The 16,778-nt window shown below is 41.1% G+C and overlaps 2 protein-coding genes across 7 annotated transcripts in view; one reads left to right on the top strand and one right to left on the bottom strand.

The window, feature by feature from the left end:
- ZBTB7C (zinc finger and BTB domain containing 7C) overlaps window positions 1-16,778 on the bottom strand; it is a 367,127-nt gene that overhangs the window by 204,488 nt on the left and 145,861 nt on the right. For 3 of the 6 annotated variants that reach the window (XM_032259403.1, XM_032259399.1, XM_032259400.1), the window contains exon 3: window positions 6,422-6,559. The exons of the other annotated variants lie outside the window; for them this stretch is intronic. The gene's annotated coding sequence lies outside the window, so the exon portion shown is untranslated. The remainder of the gene's footprint in view (window positions 1-6,421; window positions 6,560-16,778) is intronic. 6 annotated transcript variants of the gene reach the window in all.
- On the top strand, window positions 6,562-7,203 carry CUNH18orf12 (chromosome unknown C18orf12 homolog). The gene is given in 5 exon segments (XM_032259408.1): window positions 6,562-6,683; window positions 6,685-6,830; window positions 6,833-6,905; window positions 6,907-6,937; window positions 6,939-7,203. Coding segments are annotated over 5 exon segments (531 nt in total). The 3' UTR covers window positions 7,098-7,203.

The raw sequence follows: 16,778 nt of genomic DNA on the forward strand, positions 1-16,778 counted from the left end.
AAAAATAAGAAAAAATAAATGTTATGTACTTTTCTATGTCATATATGTTCAAGAGTTTAAAAAAATTTAGAGGAATAGAGGAAAAGAAGAAGAAAGTATCTCAAGCATCTTTTTTCATAAAGTTATTGAAGCATGCACTCCATCAAAACAAGGAGGCACACTAAGAAAGGAACAGATTTCAGATTCAGGAAACAGGACATCCAAATGGAAGAGAGGAAGGGGGAATTCCTAGAATGCCAGAGCCAGTTGAGCCCAGGCTGAGAGCTGTGCTCCAGAAAGCAATCAGACAAAAATGGAGTAGGTCAGAAGTATCCAGAGAGATTTCAACAAGGAGATAAAACTGACAGATTGCCTGATGTATTTGAAAGGATTGGGAAGGTATTTATCCAATTAAGGAATGTTGGAGATGGAATTATTGATAAATACATAGAAAACTAAGCATCAGACATACAAACAAAAAACAATTATGAATCCCAGAAAACAAAAATTGTGCCTAAAAGGAATCATATAGCTCAGATGTGACCAAAGTACATTTTCACAGTAATATACTGTAAACACTAAATTTGGATCTAATCACAATTGTGGTATAAAGAGGACATTTGGGACTGTGTTTCTCAGGTGAATATGGGGTAAAGGGAGCTAAACTGTCATCTTCCAGAGTAGGAAGTCAGTTAATAATAAAGCTTAAAATAGAAAAATGACAAATAATTGTATAAGCCTGTTACTTAGAGTTAAAGAAAATAGAAACACAGCTAGAAAACAAAAAAGTAGTTGTCTCTGGTAAATAGAAAATAAGGTAGGGTGGAAACAGGACTGCTATTTTCTGCAATAACTTTAATTAAACTCTCTGATTCTTTAAATTATAGGCATACATATCTTGATAAAACTAAAACTTAAAAGGATAAGACATCATATCGTGCTTGAGGCTGTGATGAGGTGAAATCATTAGGTGCTTTGGCAACTCCCCATCCCACCTCCCTGACAACCACCACATGCACATACACCCTGGCCTATGCCTGGTCACCTATGCCCCACGGCTCTCTGAACCACACTCAGGACAGGACCAAGTCAGGGATAGAGGAGGTTAGGCTGAGCTGACCATGAACACAATACAGTCATAAAAGAATAGCAGTGTGCTCAATGATATATACACTAAAATTATACCATGACAAAGGGGGATTACCCCAGAGTTGCAAGCAAGTATTACCTCATATAAGAGCTTCTATTAATAGGCTATACCATACCAAGACACTAAGCAGGAAAAGCATCTTATAATTTTAGTGCATACTTAACAGGTATTTTATAGAAATCAATAACCATTCCTAATAAAAATTTAAGAACTAGAATTAAAAAGAATTCCTGTTAACAGCATGGAGCATCCACATTTAAATTAAATTAGCAATAATTCCTCTAAATTCAGAATATACAAAGATACCTACTATTATCATTGTCATTGAAATCATTAATAAAAATATAATTATTTAACATTGTCTTGAAAGTTTTTAAAAACAACATCAACAAAAAAAGATAAAGACAGCACAAGAAAAATAAATGTTGAAAAAGAAGACAAAAACATCTCCTGTATATGATGTGATTACATATCTGGAAAGTTAAATCAGCCAAAATGATTCAAATATAAAAATATCTAGTGATCCTGTTAAACTGTAAGTAGGATGTCTGTTTCAAGCCCTCTCAACTTAGTAGCTTCCCATCTCCCTCAGATTAAATCCAGTGTGTTTGGTCCCATACCATCTGGTAACAACCTTGTTTTCTTCCATTCTCTACCACTTCTGCTCCACTCCAAACACATGGCTTTCCCTGTTTGTCAGTGATATGGTTAGGCTTTGTGTCCCCACCCAAATCTCACCATGAATTTAATCCCCGTAATCCCCACATGTCAAGAGAGAGACCCGGTGGAGGTAACTGGATTATAGGGGTGGTTTCCCTCTTGTTGTTCTCATGATAGTGAGTTCTCACAAGATCTGAGATCTGATGGTTTTATAAGTGTTTGATAGTTTCTCCTGCATTCATTCTCTCTCCTGCTGACCTGTGAAGAGGTGCTGAAATGGTTTGGTTGTGTCCTCACCTAAATCTCACCTTGAGTTGTAACAATCCCCATGTGTCAAGGGTGGGACCAGGTGGAGATAACTAAATCATGGGGTGGTTTCCCCCATACTATTTTTGTGGTAGTGAATAAGTCTCATGAGATCTGATGGTTTTATAAATGGGAGTTCCCCTGCACAAGCTCTCTTGCCTGCCACCATGTAAGACGTGACTTTGCTCCTCCTTCACTTTCTGCCATGATTGTGACATCTCCCCAGCCATGTGGAACTGCAGTCCATTAAACCTCTTTCCTTTATAAATTACCCAGCCTCAGGTATGTCTCTATTAGCAGCTTGAGAACAGACTAAAACAGGTGCCTTTCACCATGATTGTAAGTTTCATGAGGCCTCCTCAGCCATGCAAACTGTGAGTCAATTCAACCTCTTTTCTTTACTAATTACCCAGTCTCAGGTAGTTCTTTATAGCAGTGTGAGAACAAACTAATACACTCAGCATGCCACGTATGTTCCCATCTTAGGGCCTTTGCACTTTCTGTTCCCTCTGTCATCTCATCCAGGTCTGCTTGAATCATACCTTTCGATAGTGGCCCTGTCTTCTCTATCTCAAATGTCACTTTGTCAGTGGATTTTCCTGAACACTGAATCTTTCCCTGGTCATTGTTTGTACTCTGGCTATGCTTTTTTTCTTTATAAGATTTATTGCTGCCTTGAATATTAGTTATGTTTTTGCTTATTGTCTCTCTTCTCAATAAAATGTAACCTCCTCGAAGATGAAAATTTTAGATTCTCAGAACCTAGAAGAATATCTGGCCCACAAAATGTACCTGGTAACTCTATGTTAAATAAATGATTAAATGAAAGGCATATAAAACAAAAGATACATTAAAAAATTACTGTTTCTTCTTCATAAAAATAAGAAGTACTCACAGATTGAGAGATTGACAATTCCCATACATAACAATATAAAGCTTTCTACAATAAAAATAAAAATTAAAAAGGACAACAAAATATTTGAATAAACAAAACAGATTATAGCTATCACCTGTAAAGAGTACATTTAAATTTATAAGATCACCTACAAAGAGTGCATTTAAATTTATAAGAATACCAAGACCACAATAAACAAACAGAAAATTCATAGAATATTATATACAATATAAACAAATACATGGAGAAATAATAATATTCACTAGTAAACAAAGGCATGTAAATTAAAGCAAGCTGAAATACTGTTATCTGTCAAATTAGAAAAAAACTTTTGCTAACTGCTACTGAAGTTGAGAAAAAGCTAGTAGATTCATTCCTGAGTGATGACACTGTATTAAATAATATTTTTGCAAAGCAACTCAGCAATAAAGAGAAAGAGCCATATACATGTCTGTGTCCTTTACTAGTAATGCCTCTATTAGAAATTATTCCTATGGAAATTCAACAGCAGCAAAAAGCTATTTGGAAGAAGATGCTCACCGCAGTGTTATCTATAAAAGCCCCAAACTGAAAACACATAAATGGCCAACATTAAGGGGAATGGTTTAATAAATTACAGTACCTCTGCACAATGGAATATTATGTGACCATTAAAATGATAATTATGCAGAAACATGAAAAATGTTTATGATCCACTGGTCATGGAAAATAAGCAGAATACAAAATAGTGGGCATACCCCACAGACAACACTCCCAGCATGTATTACATTTAGAAGAGATAATAAGTAAAAATAATATAATAGTTGGATTGGGTTTAGTGGAATTTTATAGGTGACATAAGAAATATTATTTTTTAAATGTTGTCTTTAAATTTTCACACAGGAGCTCTTGCAATTTCTAACAGGTTAGATTCTGCAGGCTCTTCCTGTGCCTGAAGTAACACTGCACCAACTATCAATTTGTACATGGCCCTGTAAAACTTTATCATCTTTACTTTTATTTACACAACAGCAAGACTCTTCTTGCCACCACTTTTAACACTCCCTCTGCTGTGGAGTTTAAAGGCAATGCAGAAACATGTCAAATAAAGGAAGAAGCAAACAAAATGAGATGGAACACTAAGGCTAGAGCAAAAATTACCCTGGAAACCCCTCCATCCACCTGTGCATGGCTGGCAGAGCTACTGTGTTTTTGCCTTGGCTGGAAGTTTTGCTCATATGTCTGAAAGCTGTTAGGTGGAGGGAAGTCTCCACTTTGTCCAAACCAGAACACGTAGTCTAGAAACACAGCTGGGACTTGAGTCGGCCACACTCTAAAACCCAGGCACAAGCCCAAATGGATTTCCCCAGTGACATATGTGGGGGACAAGTTGTTCCACTGATCCAGAACCCCCAACATCTCTGAAAACAAGCATAGCTTTATAGCATAGAATGGGGTTGGAGGTCCAGTCTTCCCAGAATATTTTCCTCCCCATCATCCCCTTGGGGAACAGATTCTCCCACCTTCCTTGTGATACCTTCCTGATCTCTCTACTAGATCCTAGCTGGGAGGCCTTGAGCAAATTAGTTAAACTCTCTGTGCCTCACTTTCCTCCACTATAGGAAAGGGGATTAAAAAAAAAAAGCCCCTACCTCATAGCACTATGTGAGCACTAATGAGTTAATATCTGTCAAGTGAAAGGAACAGTGCCAGCCATCTAACACTCAAATGATGCTAGTTATTACTAACTAGCAATTATCACTAACTGTTGTCCTCACGGTGGAATTGACCTGATCACTCTTCTGCTCCACTGTATTACGTGCCCATACTTAACAACAACAACAAAAAAGGCCCAAACTTGGAATGGGACAGAACCTTTTTGCATGATGTAATTTTCAACCTCTTTCTGGGAAGAAATTAGCATTGATAAAATACTTAAGCAATTTTCTGATAATCTTTAATGAGATTAAGACCTCTTCTGGGAAGCCAGATACCCACCCGCTCAGCTGACTGTCAGTCAGGATCTAATGATCTTGAAACAATCCTTTTTTAAAAAAAATTGTATCCAGTCTAACAGTGATTACCTAATCATCCTGTTTTTCTATAAGAATTTTCTATAGGAGAATATGGAAATTATATATTGGAATATAGAAATTAATATAGAATATAGAAATTATATATATACAATCTCTGAATTAACCCACTAATGCTTCTGTTCTTGTGACTTGCTTGAACTTAAACTTTGGCATGTGTTTAAAAGTAAAATATCTGGCCAGGCATAGTGGCTCATGCCTATAATCACAACACTTTGGGAGGCTGAGGTGGGAGGATCATTTGAGCCCAGGAGTTCAAGACCAGCCTGAGCAACATATCAAGACCTTGTGTCTACTAAAAATAAACATAAAAATAAATTAACTGGGCATGACTGTATAGTCCTGGCTACTCAAGAGACTGGGGTGCGATGATCACTTGAGCTCAGGAGGTTATGGCTGCAGTGAGCCATGATCACACCACTGCATTCCAGCCTGGATGACAGAGCAAGAACCTGTCCCCCCAAAATAAGGAAATAAAATAAAACAAAATGTTTGAAAAAACAAGCAAACCTATTATAGCATATAAAATAGTTGATAGCATTTACTTGTATTCTTAGTTCTAATATTCATACTAGGGAAGGGACCCTGGGAAGTAAGGACCACTTGTGATGCAGGATCTAAATAGAAATTATTTAGGCAGATAGTGCAGGTAAAAGAGTCCCTGGTAAGCCTTTCCTTTCAACAAAAAGCAGCCCCCAAATCATTTCTAACAAAGAGCAGCCTGAAAAAGCAAGCTAGAATCTTGCACAGGTGAATGCCAGCAGCTGTGCCAACAGGAAAAGTCCACCTGGGACTAGGCATGTTCAACATTGTGGCTCCATCTTTCTTTTTCTTTGTACAGTAAGGAACAGACAATATGGCGCTGGCCAGGTAGAGAACCCATCTACATACTAAATGATCAGGGTGGGATGGACAGCTTCTTCACCGACTATGCAAACATCACACCTGCTCTGACCAACCTCTCTGGACCTATGTGAATCAGATACCACCTCCTCAAGCTCATTCATAAAACCCTGTGCATTTCACCATGGAACTGGAAGACCCATTAAGGTGTTCCTCTCTCTCTCTCTCTGCAGGAGAGAGAGTTCTTCTCTTTTCTCTTTCTTTTGCCTATTAAACCTCTTCTCTTAAACTCACTTCTTGTGTGTCTACGCCCTCAATTTCCCTGGTGTGAGATGATGAACCTTGGGTATTTACCCCAGACAACGACACTGCTTCATTTATTTTTGCCCATATTTTTATCCAGCACTTAATATTGTGACTGATACAGAAAAAGTAATCAATAAATGTTTGTTAAGAGAATGAATTAATGAAAGAACAAGTAAACTTTTAAAAAGAACTGAAAAGAGCAGCACTTACTATAAGCTAGAAGAACTGGGAGGCTGCGTTGCAAAGCACTACTGGCTTTGGACACAACCGAGGGGTCAAAACATGTTTTGAGCTGTGTGGCTTTGGGAAAGTTTATCCACCTTCCTGAGCTTCCATTTCTTCATAGCACTATGGAGAGAATAGTGCATTGTTAAGGTATTCTGAGTTGAGACAACTTGTACGGCGAGTGTGACACAATGGCAAGTACATTAGGGCCTGAAAATATCTTAGTTCTTCCTCTTGCCACTGACTCTTTTTGTGACTGGAAAAGTTACTTCCTCTCTCTAGGCCTGCTTCCTTGTTCTTAAAGTAGGACTTTAAAAAATCCCTCATGGGGCATGGCTCCTCTCTCCCTGCCTTCGCTCTCTGCGGTCACCGGTGGTGTGCACCCAGGTGTATCTGCATTTCCCTCCAGGTCCCGGCTTTGTATTCGCACCTGCCCCGCTTTTGTTTGTAGTCTGAGCCACGTGGGTCTTTCTCTTTCCTCCAGCTGCATCGCTGAATCCTGTGTTTGTGTCACCTCGGTGTGGAGCTGGCATTCTGGATGATGTGGCATGACCTCACACTGATGCCATTCCCTTCCCACCCGGCCAACCTTGCTTCTTCCTCCACCCATGGAATAAGCCAGAATGCTGAAAGTGGGAGGGAAAGAGAGCACCAAGGTTAAGGAGGCAGTCCCTGACATTTATTAGTGGAATTTCTGTTTCTGTGATGAATGTAGAGATCTGGGGTGACTGCCTCTTAAGGTGATATATAGGGAGATGATGAACACCAGTGTTTTCCTTAAAGATCCATCCAGCTTAGAGAAAGACAAACATGTACAAAGTCAATATTGAAAAGATTGTATGCTAAGTGCTAGATAAATTCCAGACCTACAGAGTAGAGAGGAGGGGCAAGAGATATGCTTGGACTTAGAGTAGCGCAAAGGTTGCTGGAGCAGTGCCCTGAGCTGGCCCTTTAAGGACAGATAGGATTTACTCAGATCCTTGTGCGTGAATAGGCAGAGCCTTCCAGGGCTCCAACACTGTTGCAGTTGTGGGGGAAGAGGGATTGAAAACAAGAGAGAAAAAGAGGAAAAAAAAATACCCTCACGTGCCAGGGATCTAGTCAAGGTGAAATACATACCTTAAAAAATACTTAAAAAAATAAAGATCCGGGGCAGACCTCTGCTTTCAGCCAAGGTGGAGAAACAAAGACTGGATTTACCCTCAGGCCTGAAACAATAAAAATACTAGACAATATATGTAAAACAACAGTTTTGAAGACACCAGACTGAGGCACTGAAAGACAGTGATGCCTGAGAGATGAGAAAAAAATAATGTGGGCTTTGCAATTGCCCAAACTATACCCTTGAGAGAGTGTCCAGGCCACAGAGCAGGAAGGGAGAACAGAGACACCAGCATTCTCCCTGAGATCAGAGCGGAGCATCCAGGGATATCAAGGCAGTTAAAGATCACAGGACACAGCACCAGAAAGAAGAGAAAGAACCTCAGAGATACGCAGAGGGCTCATCTCAAGTCATCATTCGAGTACTGATTAGTGCCAACATGTCAGGAAAAGATTCAAGGCCAGGAAAAGAACCACCCAAAAAGGGTTAAAAGAAATAGTACTGAAGCTGTCCTCATAGAGTTAACAAGAATTTTGAAAAGAAATTTATAATTAAGCATTAATCAAGCTGTACCTTGACCCACTTCCTTGTAACTGAAATCACAGTAGCGCTAGATACTGACCACTTGCATCCCCATTGTTCCAATAGGTGGCGGCTCAAAAATTGTTTAAGTTGTTTTTTAGATCCCAAATTCCGGCAAAACAGCTGATGCCAACCAGTCTGAAGGCCCCCATAGAAGACGTGAATCTCATGAGAATACACTTTCTTCATCACCTTGTCCCATGACTTTGATATAGGTGTTAAGAAGAAATTACTCAGGCAGATAGTGAGGGTACCAGATTCCTTGGTTAGGTTTTCCTTTTTAATGAAAGCAGCCCCCAGACAATCTTCTAACAGAGCAGCCTGTAAAATCAAGCTGCAGGTGTAAACAAGCAAGCTGGAAGCTTGCATGGGTGAATGCCAGCAGGAAAATGCTACCTAGGAAGAGGCATGTTCAAAATGGCGGCTCCATCTTCCCTTCTTTCTTTGCCAGCTCTGTGTACTGTAAGGAGCAGACAAGATGGCCCCGGCTAAGTGGAAAGCCTATTTGCATAATAAGATTAGGGTGAGGTGACCAGCCTTCCCCCACCCCCACAGGGCTATATAAACATCACACCTGGTTGAAAGTCTGTAGGCTCTATGTAAATCAGGGTCTGCCTCTGCAAGTCTGCCTATAAAATCTGCTGTGATCCACTGCTTTTGCCTTTTTCTGACACCTCTCTCACAAGGGAGAGGGAGCTACTCTCCTCTCTCTTTTATTCTGCCTATTAAACTTTCTGCTCCTTAACCCACTCCATGTGTGTGTGTCCATGTTGCAATCTTCTTGACTACGAACCCCAGGTATTTACCCCAGACAACGATGTGCTGCTTCCACTTCACCCTGCATTCTTTGGCCAATCAACAATCTTCACACTTCAGCCCATTCCAAAGCCCTTAAAAACCCTAGTCCTCCCATCTCCTAATTTAGCAGCCCTATGATTAAACCTTTCTCTGCTGCAATCCAGTATCTCAGTGTACTGATTTGTCATGCACATCAGATAATGAACCTATTATGGTTTGTTCATGATGCTCACAAGGATCAAAAACAATGCTGTTCCCACTGGCCAGACTTGAAAACCTCGCAGTTCATAGGGCTAAAGTACTGAGAAAGCTCTTAATACCTAGACTATACATGAATCTAGTCCCACCTAGCAAATCTCATGTGCAAAGTCAAGCAGCATCAACCTATTTCAAATATCTTAATTGAGCCCTTTAATAAAGCTCAAGAAAATTTAAAGGAATACAAAAAGGTCCAGGACACAGTATAAAATTCACAATGTCTGATATCCAATCCAAAATTACCAGATGCACAAAGGAGCCGGAAAATATGGCCCATATTAAGGAGAAAATGCCGATCAATCCAAACGGACCCAGAACTAATAAGAGAAATTAGAATTAGCAGAGAAAGACAATGAAAAAGTTATTATAACTCTATTTCACATGTTCAGAAAGTTAAGATATAGAGAGTAAGATATAAAAGACTAAATCAAACTTCTAGAGATAAAAACTACAATATTTAGAACGTGGCTAATGACATTTCTAAGAGGTCATTGGTTTAGACTGAGTTCCTGCATTAGGCCCAGCAGACCAAATCAAAATGGAGTCACTCAGACTGAAGTTCCACACCACCAAGCTGAAACTACATTGTTTATCTAACCTTCCAAGAAATTAAGAGAAAAAGAGAGGGATCATAGTCAAATCTCCAAATAGGGAGGTTTTAGCTAGCATGATAAGGAAGTCCTCTCTGCCTTAACCTTTACAAGAAAAGTAACTTTGAAATGTCCAATTTGCTTTTGTTATTTTGTTCTCTTTTTTGACCCTGCCAACGTCCTCTGCTAAGCTCATCAGAACACTCATTCTATTTTGTAGAATGAAGTGCTGCCCAATTCCAGATTGCAAATAAAAGCCAATTAACATCTTTAAATCAGATGTGTTGTAATTTTGTCTTTTTTTCAGATGAAAAATACGCTGGATAGAATCCAATACAGCAGATAAGATTTTGTTCCCTCCACCCTCCCCTATTTTCCAAAAAATAATAAGGAATTTGAATACATAGCAATAAAGGTTATCCAAAAAGAAACACATAGAGAAAAAAAGAATTTTAAAAATGTACAGAGCAAAAGTGCATTGTGGGGATAACTTCAAGCAGCTTTTTCTATGCATAATTAAAGTCTCCAGAGGAAAGGAGAGAGTTGGAGGATAGGAAAAAATATTTGAAAAGATACTAGCCAGAAAATTACTAAAGTTGATTTTTTTTTTTTTTTTTTTTGAGATAGAGTCTCATTCTGTCACCAGGCTCCAGGCTGGAGTGCAGTGGTGCGATCTCAGCTCACTGCAACCTCCACCTCCCAGGTTCAAGCAATTCTCCTGCCTCAGCCTCCCGAGTAGCTAGGACTACAGCCATGCACCACCATGCTCAGCTAATTTTTGTATTTTATGGAGATGGGCATTTCACTATGTTGGCCAGGATGGTCTCAATCTCTTGACCTCGTGATCCTCCCGCCTCGGCCTCCCACAGTGCTGGGATTACAGGCATGAGCCACTGCGCCTGGCTAAAGTTGATTTTTAAAAAAAAAAAACTATAAACCCAAAGTTCCAAGAAGCTCAATAACTAAAACATAAGAAATATGAAGAAAGCATAGCAAGACATGTCATAGTCAAATTGTTCAAGACCAATAATAAAGACAAAATCTTAAAAGCAACTGGGGTGAGTGCAGGGGGAAGATATATTACATGCAGAAAAAAGTATAGGAATTACAGCAGATCACTCATTCAAAATAATGTGGGCAAAAACATAGTGGAGAAATATCTTTAAAATACTGAAAGAAAAAATTGTCAACCTGGAATTTTCTACGTGGTAAAAATGCCTTTCTAAAGCAAAGGTAAATAAAGACTTTTTCATACATAAAAAAGCTAAAAAAAGAAATAATAGAAGGCCCATATTATAAGAAGTGTTAAAGGACATTCTTCAAGCACAATGAAAATGATACCAGGTGGGGCCAGGCATGGTGGCTCATGCACTTTGGGAGGCTGCGGCGGGTGGATCATGAGGTCAAGAGATCGAGACCATCCTGGCCAACATGGTGAAACCCCATCTCTACTAGAAATACAAAAAATCAGCTGGGCGTGATAGCACGTGTCTATAGTCCCAGCTGCTGAGGAGGCTGAGGTAGGAGAATCACTTGAATCTGGGAGGCAGAGGTTGCAGTGAGCCGAGATCATGCCACTGCACTCCAGCCTGGTGACCCACATATCTGATAAAGAACTTGTATACAAAGTATACAACTCCCAAAGCTCAATAAGAAGAAATCAAACAACTCTCCCCAAAATGGGCAAAAGATTTGAACAGAACTTTACCAAAAAAAAAAAAAAAAAAAAAAAAGGCAAATAAGCACGTGAAAAATGTTCATATCATTAGTTATAAGGGCCATGAAAATCAAAACCACGATATATCCCTCCTCAACAATTAGAATGATGAACACAAGAAGACTGTGAATGCCAAATGTTGAGGATGATACAGACCAACTAGAACTCTCCTGTGTCACTGACAGAAGTAGAAAATGGTACAACTATTTTCGTGAGCAGTTTGGCGATTTCTTAATAAGTTAAACATATACTACCACACAGTCCAATCATTCCCTTCCGGGGTAGGTGTGCTAGAGAAATGAAAACATATCCACACAGACTCGTACGTGAATGTTCATAGCAACTTTATTTGTAATAGCCCCAAACTGGAAACAGCCCAAATGTCCATCAACAGGCAAATGGATAAAGAACCGTGGAATACTACTCAGCAATAAAAATGAATGAGCTACTGATACATGCAATAAATTGTATTAATCTCAAAATCACTAGGTTGAGTGAGAGAAACTGCATAGAAAAATTACATGCTGTATGCGCTGATTTATATAAAATTCTAGAAAATGCAAATAATTGGGAATGACAGAAGATCTGCTACCAAGCATCCCATTCCCCCAGGGTGGGAATGAGTGGAGGGTATGATCACAAGGGGACATAAGAAAATTTTAAGGGTGAAGGATATGTCCATTATTTTGATGTGGCGATGATGTCACGGGTGTATGCATAAGTCTAAACTTATCAAATTGTCCACTTTAACCATATGCAGTTTACTGTAATTCAGTTATAATCCAATAAAGCTGTTGAAAACAACATGCGCTAGGAGTGGCTGTGATCAGCCAGGGTATCCTCCTGGAGATGCTGGAGATCAAGGCAGACTACAACAGCCACCACTCTGGAGCCCCCTGCCAGTCAGGGAGAAGTTCTATGCATCTCGCCTTCCAGCTCTGTGACTCATATCTGGGTGGGAGAACTGTAGAAAAGTTTTTGAGTTGGCAAAACCAAAGCACAAGACACCAGTGAAGGCCACGTTCGCCGTTGGCAAAACCAAAGCACAAGACACCAGTGAAGGCCACGTTCGCCGTTGGCAAAACCAAAGCACACGACACCAGTGAAGGCCACGTTCGCCGTTGGCAAAACCAAAGCACAAGACACCAGTGAAGGCCACGTTCGCCGTAAGACCTTATCTGAAAAGCCAATTTGACGCACTCACTCCTCCCAGCCCATCCACTTCCTCCCAGCAGATGCCAGCGAAGCCTGCCCTAGGCCTGGTGGTCTGGCCTCCCTGTCTGCTCTGAGCATCTTGCCTTCTCCACTGAAAACTGTTCTCCAGAAAATAAAAAAGTAAAAAAAACAAAATCATGATAAAAGGCATCAGCATGGCCCCACACCAGGCTTTAATGGGCAAATTTGTATGAGCAAGGGCAAAATGAAGGGCAGCAAGGAAAACACTGAATTAAAAGCCACTTAAATTAAGAATTCAATAGCAGCCACTTAACTAATAAATAGTATTCCTCTCTGCCATTGATTGACTCAGGATTGTAATGAAGAGTTCCAGGGGCAACAGCGGAATGTTTTAATTCATGGGATAAACGTCACCAACTCTTGGGTTCCTAAGATTGAATGCGTTGGAGAAAAGCGGAATGGAGAGCCCATAGGAATTAATTCTTGGAACATCCCTGCAGGGTCAGCATTATTATACCCTGCTTATAGGTGGATTTAATATCTCAAGTGCCAGGCAGGGCGCCGTGTGCCCAGAGGGGCTCTGTGATCGTTATTAAGTGATGATGGGGCAGATAGACTAGAGCTGGAGCTCACACTGGATCAGCTATCTTATTTATTTCCAAGTTAAGAGACTGAACAAATGGACTGTTGTTATTATTATGGTGATGATTACTACCGTGGTGCATAATAATGGCTTGGTGCTACAAGAACTATGTGGGAAAGACTGCCCTAAGTCACGGGCTCCAGAGAGAGTTGTTCTCACAGGACGATGTTGTGCAAAATAAGAGTTCATCTGAAGGATTCCCCAGATTACCACCCTAGACCCCCACCCAACAGCTCTGCCTGGAAGCCTCTCCTCTGAGCCACTCCTTGCATCACAGAGCATCTTCAGGGCATGGATGCTAGGCTCCCAAATAGACCCTAAGCTCTCACTGTCCCTGCTCCTTATGAAGCAAGTGCCGGGTAGCATCAGCTTAGGCTCTGTGGGCTCCCCAAACACCCCGTTAGGCGGGACATGGTGGTCACAGAAAGGCATTTGGGGGATGTGAACACTCGGAATCTTCCACATCATCATCAAGATCTATTTTCTGCACCAAATGGGAGAGGTAGGCCCGACCTTCACATTCCTTGCACAGAATGTCTTAAACTGGTACCATCTTAGCATCTGTGGATGCAGGCAGAACAGAAGAGCCAGAAGGAAGGTGTAGAGGGGACAGAGGTCCTCTTCCCTATCCTCTGAGACATTCCAGTGTATCTAGTCACAGGGCTAGGATTCACAGCCCTAGAAAGTCACAGGAGTATATGAGGAAAACATGAACATGGAAAAGAAGCTGAGATATCCTTACTCCCATTTTACAATGGCTGTCTCATTGTACGTACAGCTGAGGAAACTGAGGCACGAGTGAGTAAAATGACCGGCTCAAGACTGCACAGCAAGAGGACGGCAGAGCTGGATGTGAACCCAAGCTCCCTGGCTCACAGCCCACCCTGGCACACCATGCTTCCAGTCTCAGGAGAGTTCAGTGAAGTTGAAGGATGAAGTACTTGGAAAGTGGCCCCTAACCAAGCAACAGGGATATCTTGACCATGTATGGTGTCCATGCCCTGTTGTCTTGCCCTGCTGGGATACCGGAAGAAGCCTACTACTTCCCTGTCCTCAGAGAGCCTGCTGTCTCACTAAGGAGATGAGGCCTACCCATAAGAAACCCTCCAAGACAAACACCAGGCACTACATGAAATCAAGGCTCATACAGATGACGTGGAAATGCTCAGAAAACAGCACCGGTATAGAGTGGCCTCATCTTAGAGTAAACCCTACTGACTTACTTTATAAATAAGGGAATTATCAGCAGGCACAGAAACGTTCCTCAGCCTTTCTTTCCTGTGTGACATACCCAAGAGACAAGAACCTGTTAACACAACCACTAACCCAATTTAAGTTTGAGAAGACTGCATGTCCCTGTCACTCCATGTTGCTACGTTTTGTCTTTAGGGCTATGTGGCCAGATGGAGGCAGTTTCCAGCCCTACCAAGACCAGCCTACAGAGCATCCCTCAGACCAGTCATAGAGCCTGAGAGTGCCCAGCAGCCAGAATCACTGGATGCAGAATCTGCAAGCCGAGAGCACGGGCTGGGCCTCACTGCAGAGTGTCCATCTTGTATCCACTCTGTCTTCTCATGCTCTCACCGCCAGAATGCCTTCTGTGCCCACTCAGTGCAACCTGCACCTGGCCTGGCCCAGGTCGCTCACAACATGAGCCACTATTCCTCCCTGGCCTAGAGTGGCCCAGCTCCCACGGGAACCACGTACTCCAGTCTGATTCAACTCCTCATTGTCCCACAAACATCATAAAAGTTCCTATCCCCAGTGCTTGGAAGACACTTTCCCCCACCTAGCAAGGCCGTCATGTCTCTCCTTCTGGCTAAGTCTTACCTGTTCTTCAAACCATCCCCCACACCCTGGTTGCCTCAGCCCACATGGATCTTTCTGTCCTCTGGGTTCCCAGTACACTTGCAAGTAGCATCACTCACGTGGCACCAGCACAAGCTGCTCATGTCGGCAGGGAGATGCTGGTGTGGCCTCCTCACGATTATCAGCAACCTGAGGGCAGCATCATACTGTGCTCTCTTTGCATCTACTCTGCAGTCACTCCCCCAGACACTGGAGTTAAGGATTAGAGTAAACAGAACTGTCTCTTCTTTTTCTCAGACGAAGGAATAGAGGAACCTCAAAAATTGACTTAATGAATGCATGCAGCTGAGCTCTCTGGTGTCCTGAAAATGACCTTCCTGAACTCCTTCCTGGCGTCTCCCAACAACCTTTCACAGCAGTCCTGAGGGGATGAGCTATCTCGCTCATGACACTGGGAACTGTGTCTATTCATGTCCTCGTGGCTACTTGGTGACAAAAAAGCTGCTAAAAAAACAAACTCAGCAGAAAAAAGCCAAGGACAATGAGACTTAGACTCCCACACAATAATAGTGGGAGACTTTAACACTCCACTGTCAATATTAGACAGATCAACGAGACAGAAAATTAACAACGATATCCAGGACTTGAACTCAGATCTGGACCAAGCGGACCTAATAGACATTTACAGAACTCTCTACCAAATCCACAGAATATACATTCTTCTCAGCACCACATCGCACCTACTCTAAAACCGACCACATAATTGGAAGTAAATCACTTCTCAGCAAATGCAAAAGAAAGGAAATCATAACAGTCTCTCAGACCACAGGGCAATCAAATTAGAACTCAGAATTAAGAAATTAACTCAGAACTGTACAACTTCATGGAAACTGAACAACTGGCTCCTGAATGTCGACTGGATAAGCAATGAAATGAAGGCAGAAATAAAGACATTCTTTGAAATCAACGAGAATGAAGACACAATGTACCAGAATCTCTGAGAAACATTTAAAGCAGTGTCTAGAGGGAAATTTATAGCAATAAATGCCCAAGTGAGAAGCATGGAAAGATCTAAAATTGACACCTTATCATCAAAATTGAAAGAGCTAGAGGAGCAAGTTAAAAAAAAAAACTCAAAAGCTAGCAGATGACAAGGAATAACTAAGATCAGAGCAGAACTGAAGGAGAAAGAGACACAAAAAAAGCTTCAAAAAATTAATAAATCCAGGAGCTGGTTTTTTAAAAAGATCAACAAAATAGACAGACCACTAGCCAGATTAATAAAAAAGAAAAGGGAAAAGAATCAAATAGATGAAATAAAAAACAATAAAGGGGATATCACCACAGATTCCACAGAAATACAAACTATAATCAGAGATTACTACAAACAACACTATGCACATAAACCAGTAAACCTGGAAGAAATGGATAAATTCCTGGACACTTGCACCCTCCCAAGCCTAAACCAGGAAGAAGTTCAAACCTGAATAGACCAATAATAAGGGCTGAAGTTGAGGCAGCAATTAACAGCCTACCAACTAATAAAATCCCAGGTACAGATGGGTTCACAGCTAAATTCCACCAGACATACAAAGAAGAGCTGATACCACTCCTTCTGAAACTATTCCAAACAATACAAAAAGAAGGAATCCATCCCAAATCATTTT

Source organism: Sapajus apella, unplaced genomic scaffold (assembly GCF_009761245.1).
Source record: "Sapajus apella isolate SASKATOON/1434 unplaced genomic scaffold, GSC_monkey_1.0 scaffold109, whole genome shotgun sequence".
NCBI classification, from domain to species: domain Eukaryota; kingdom Metazoa; phylum Chordata; class Mammalia; order Primates; family Cebidae; genus Sapajus; species Sapajus apella.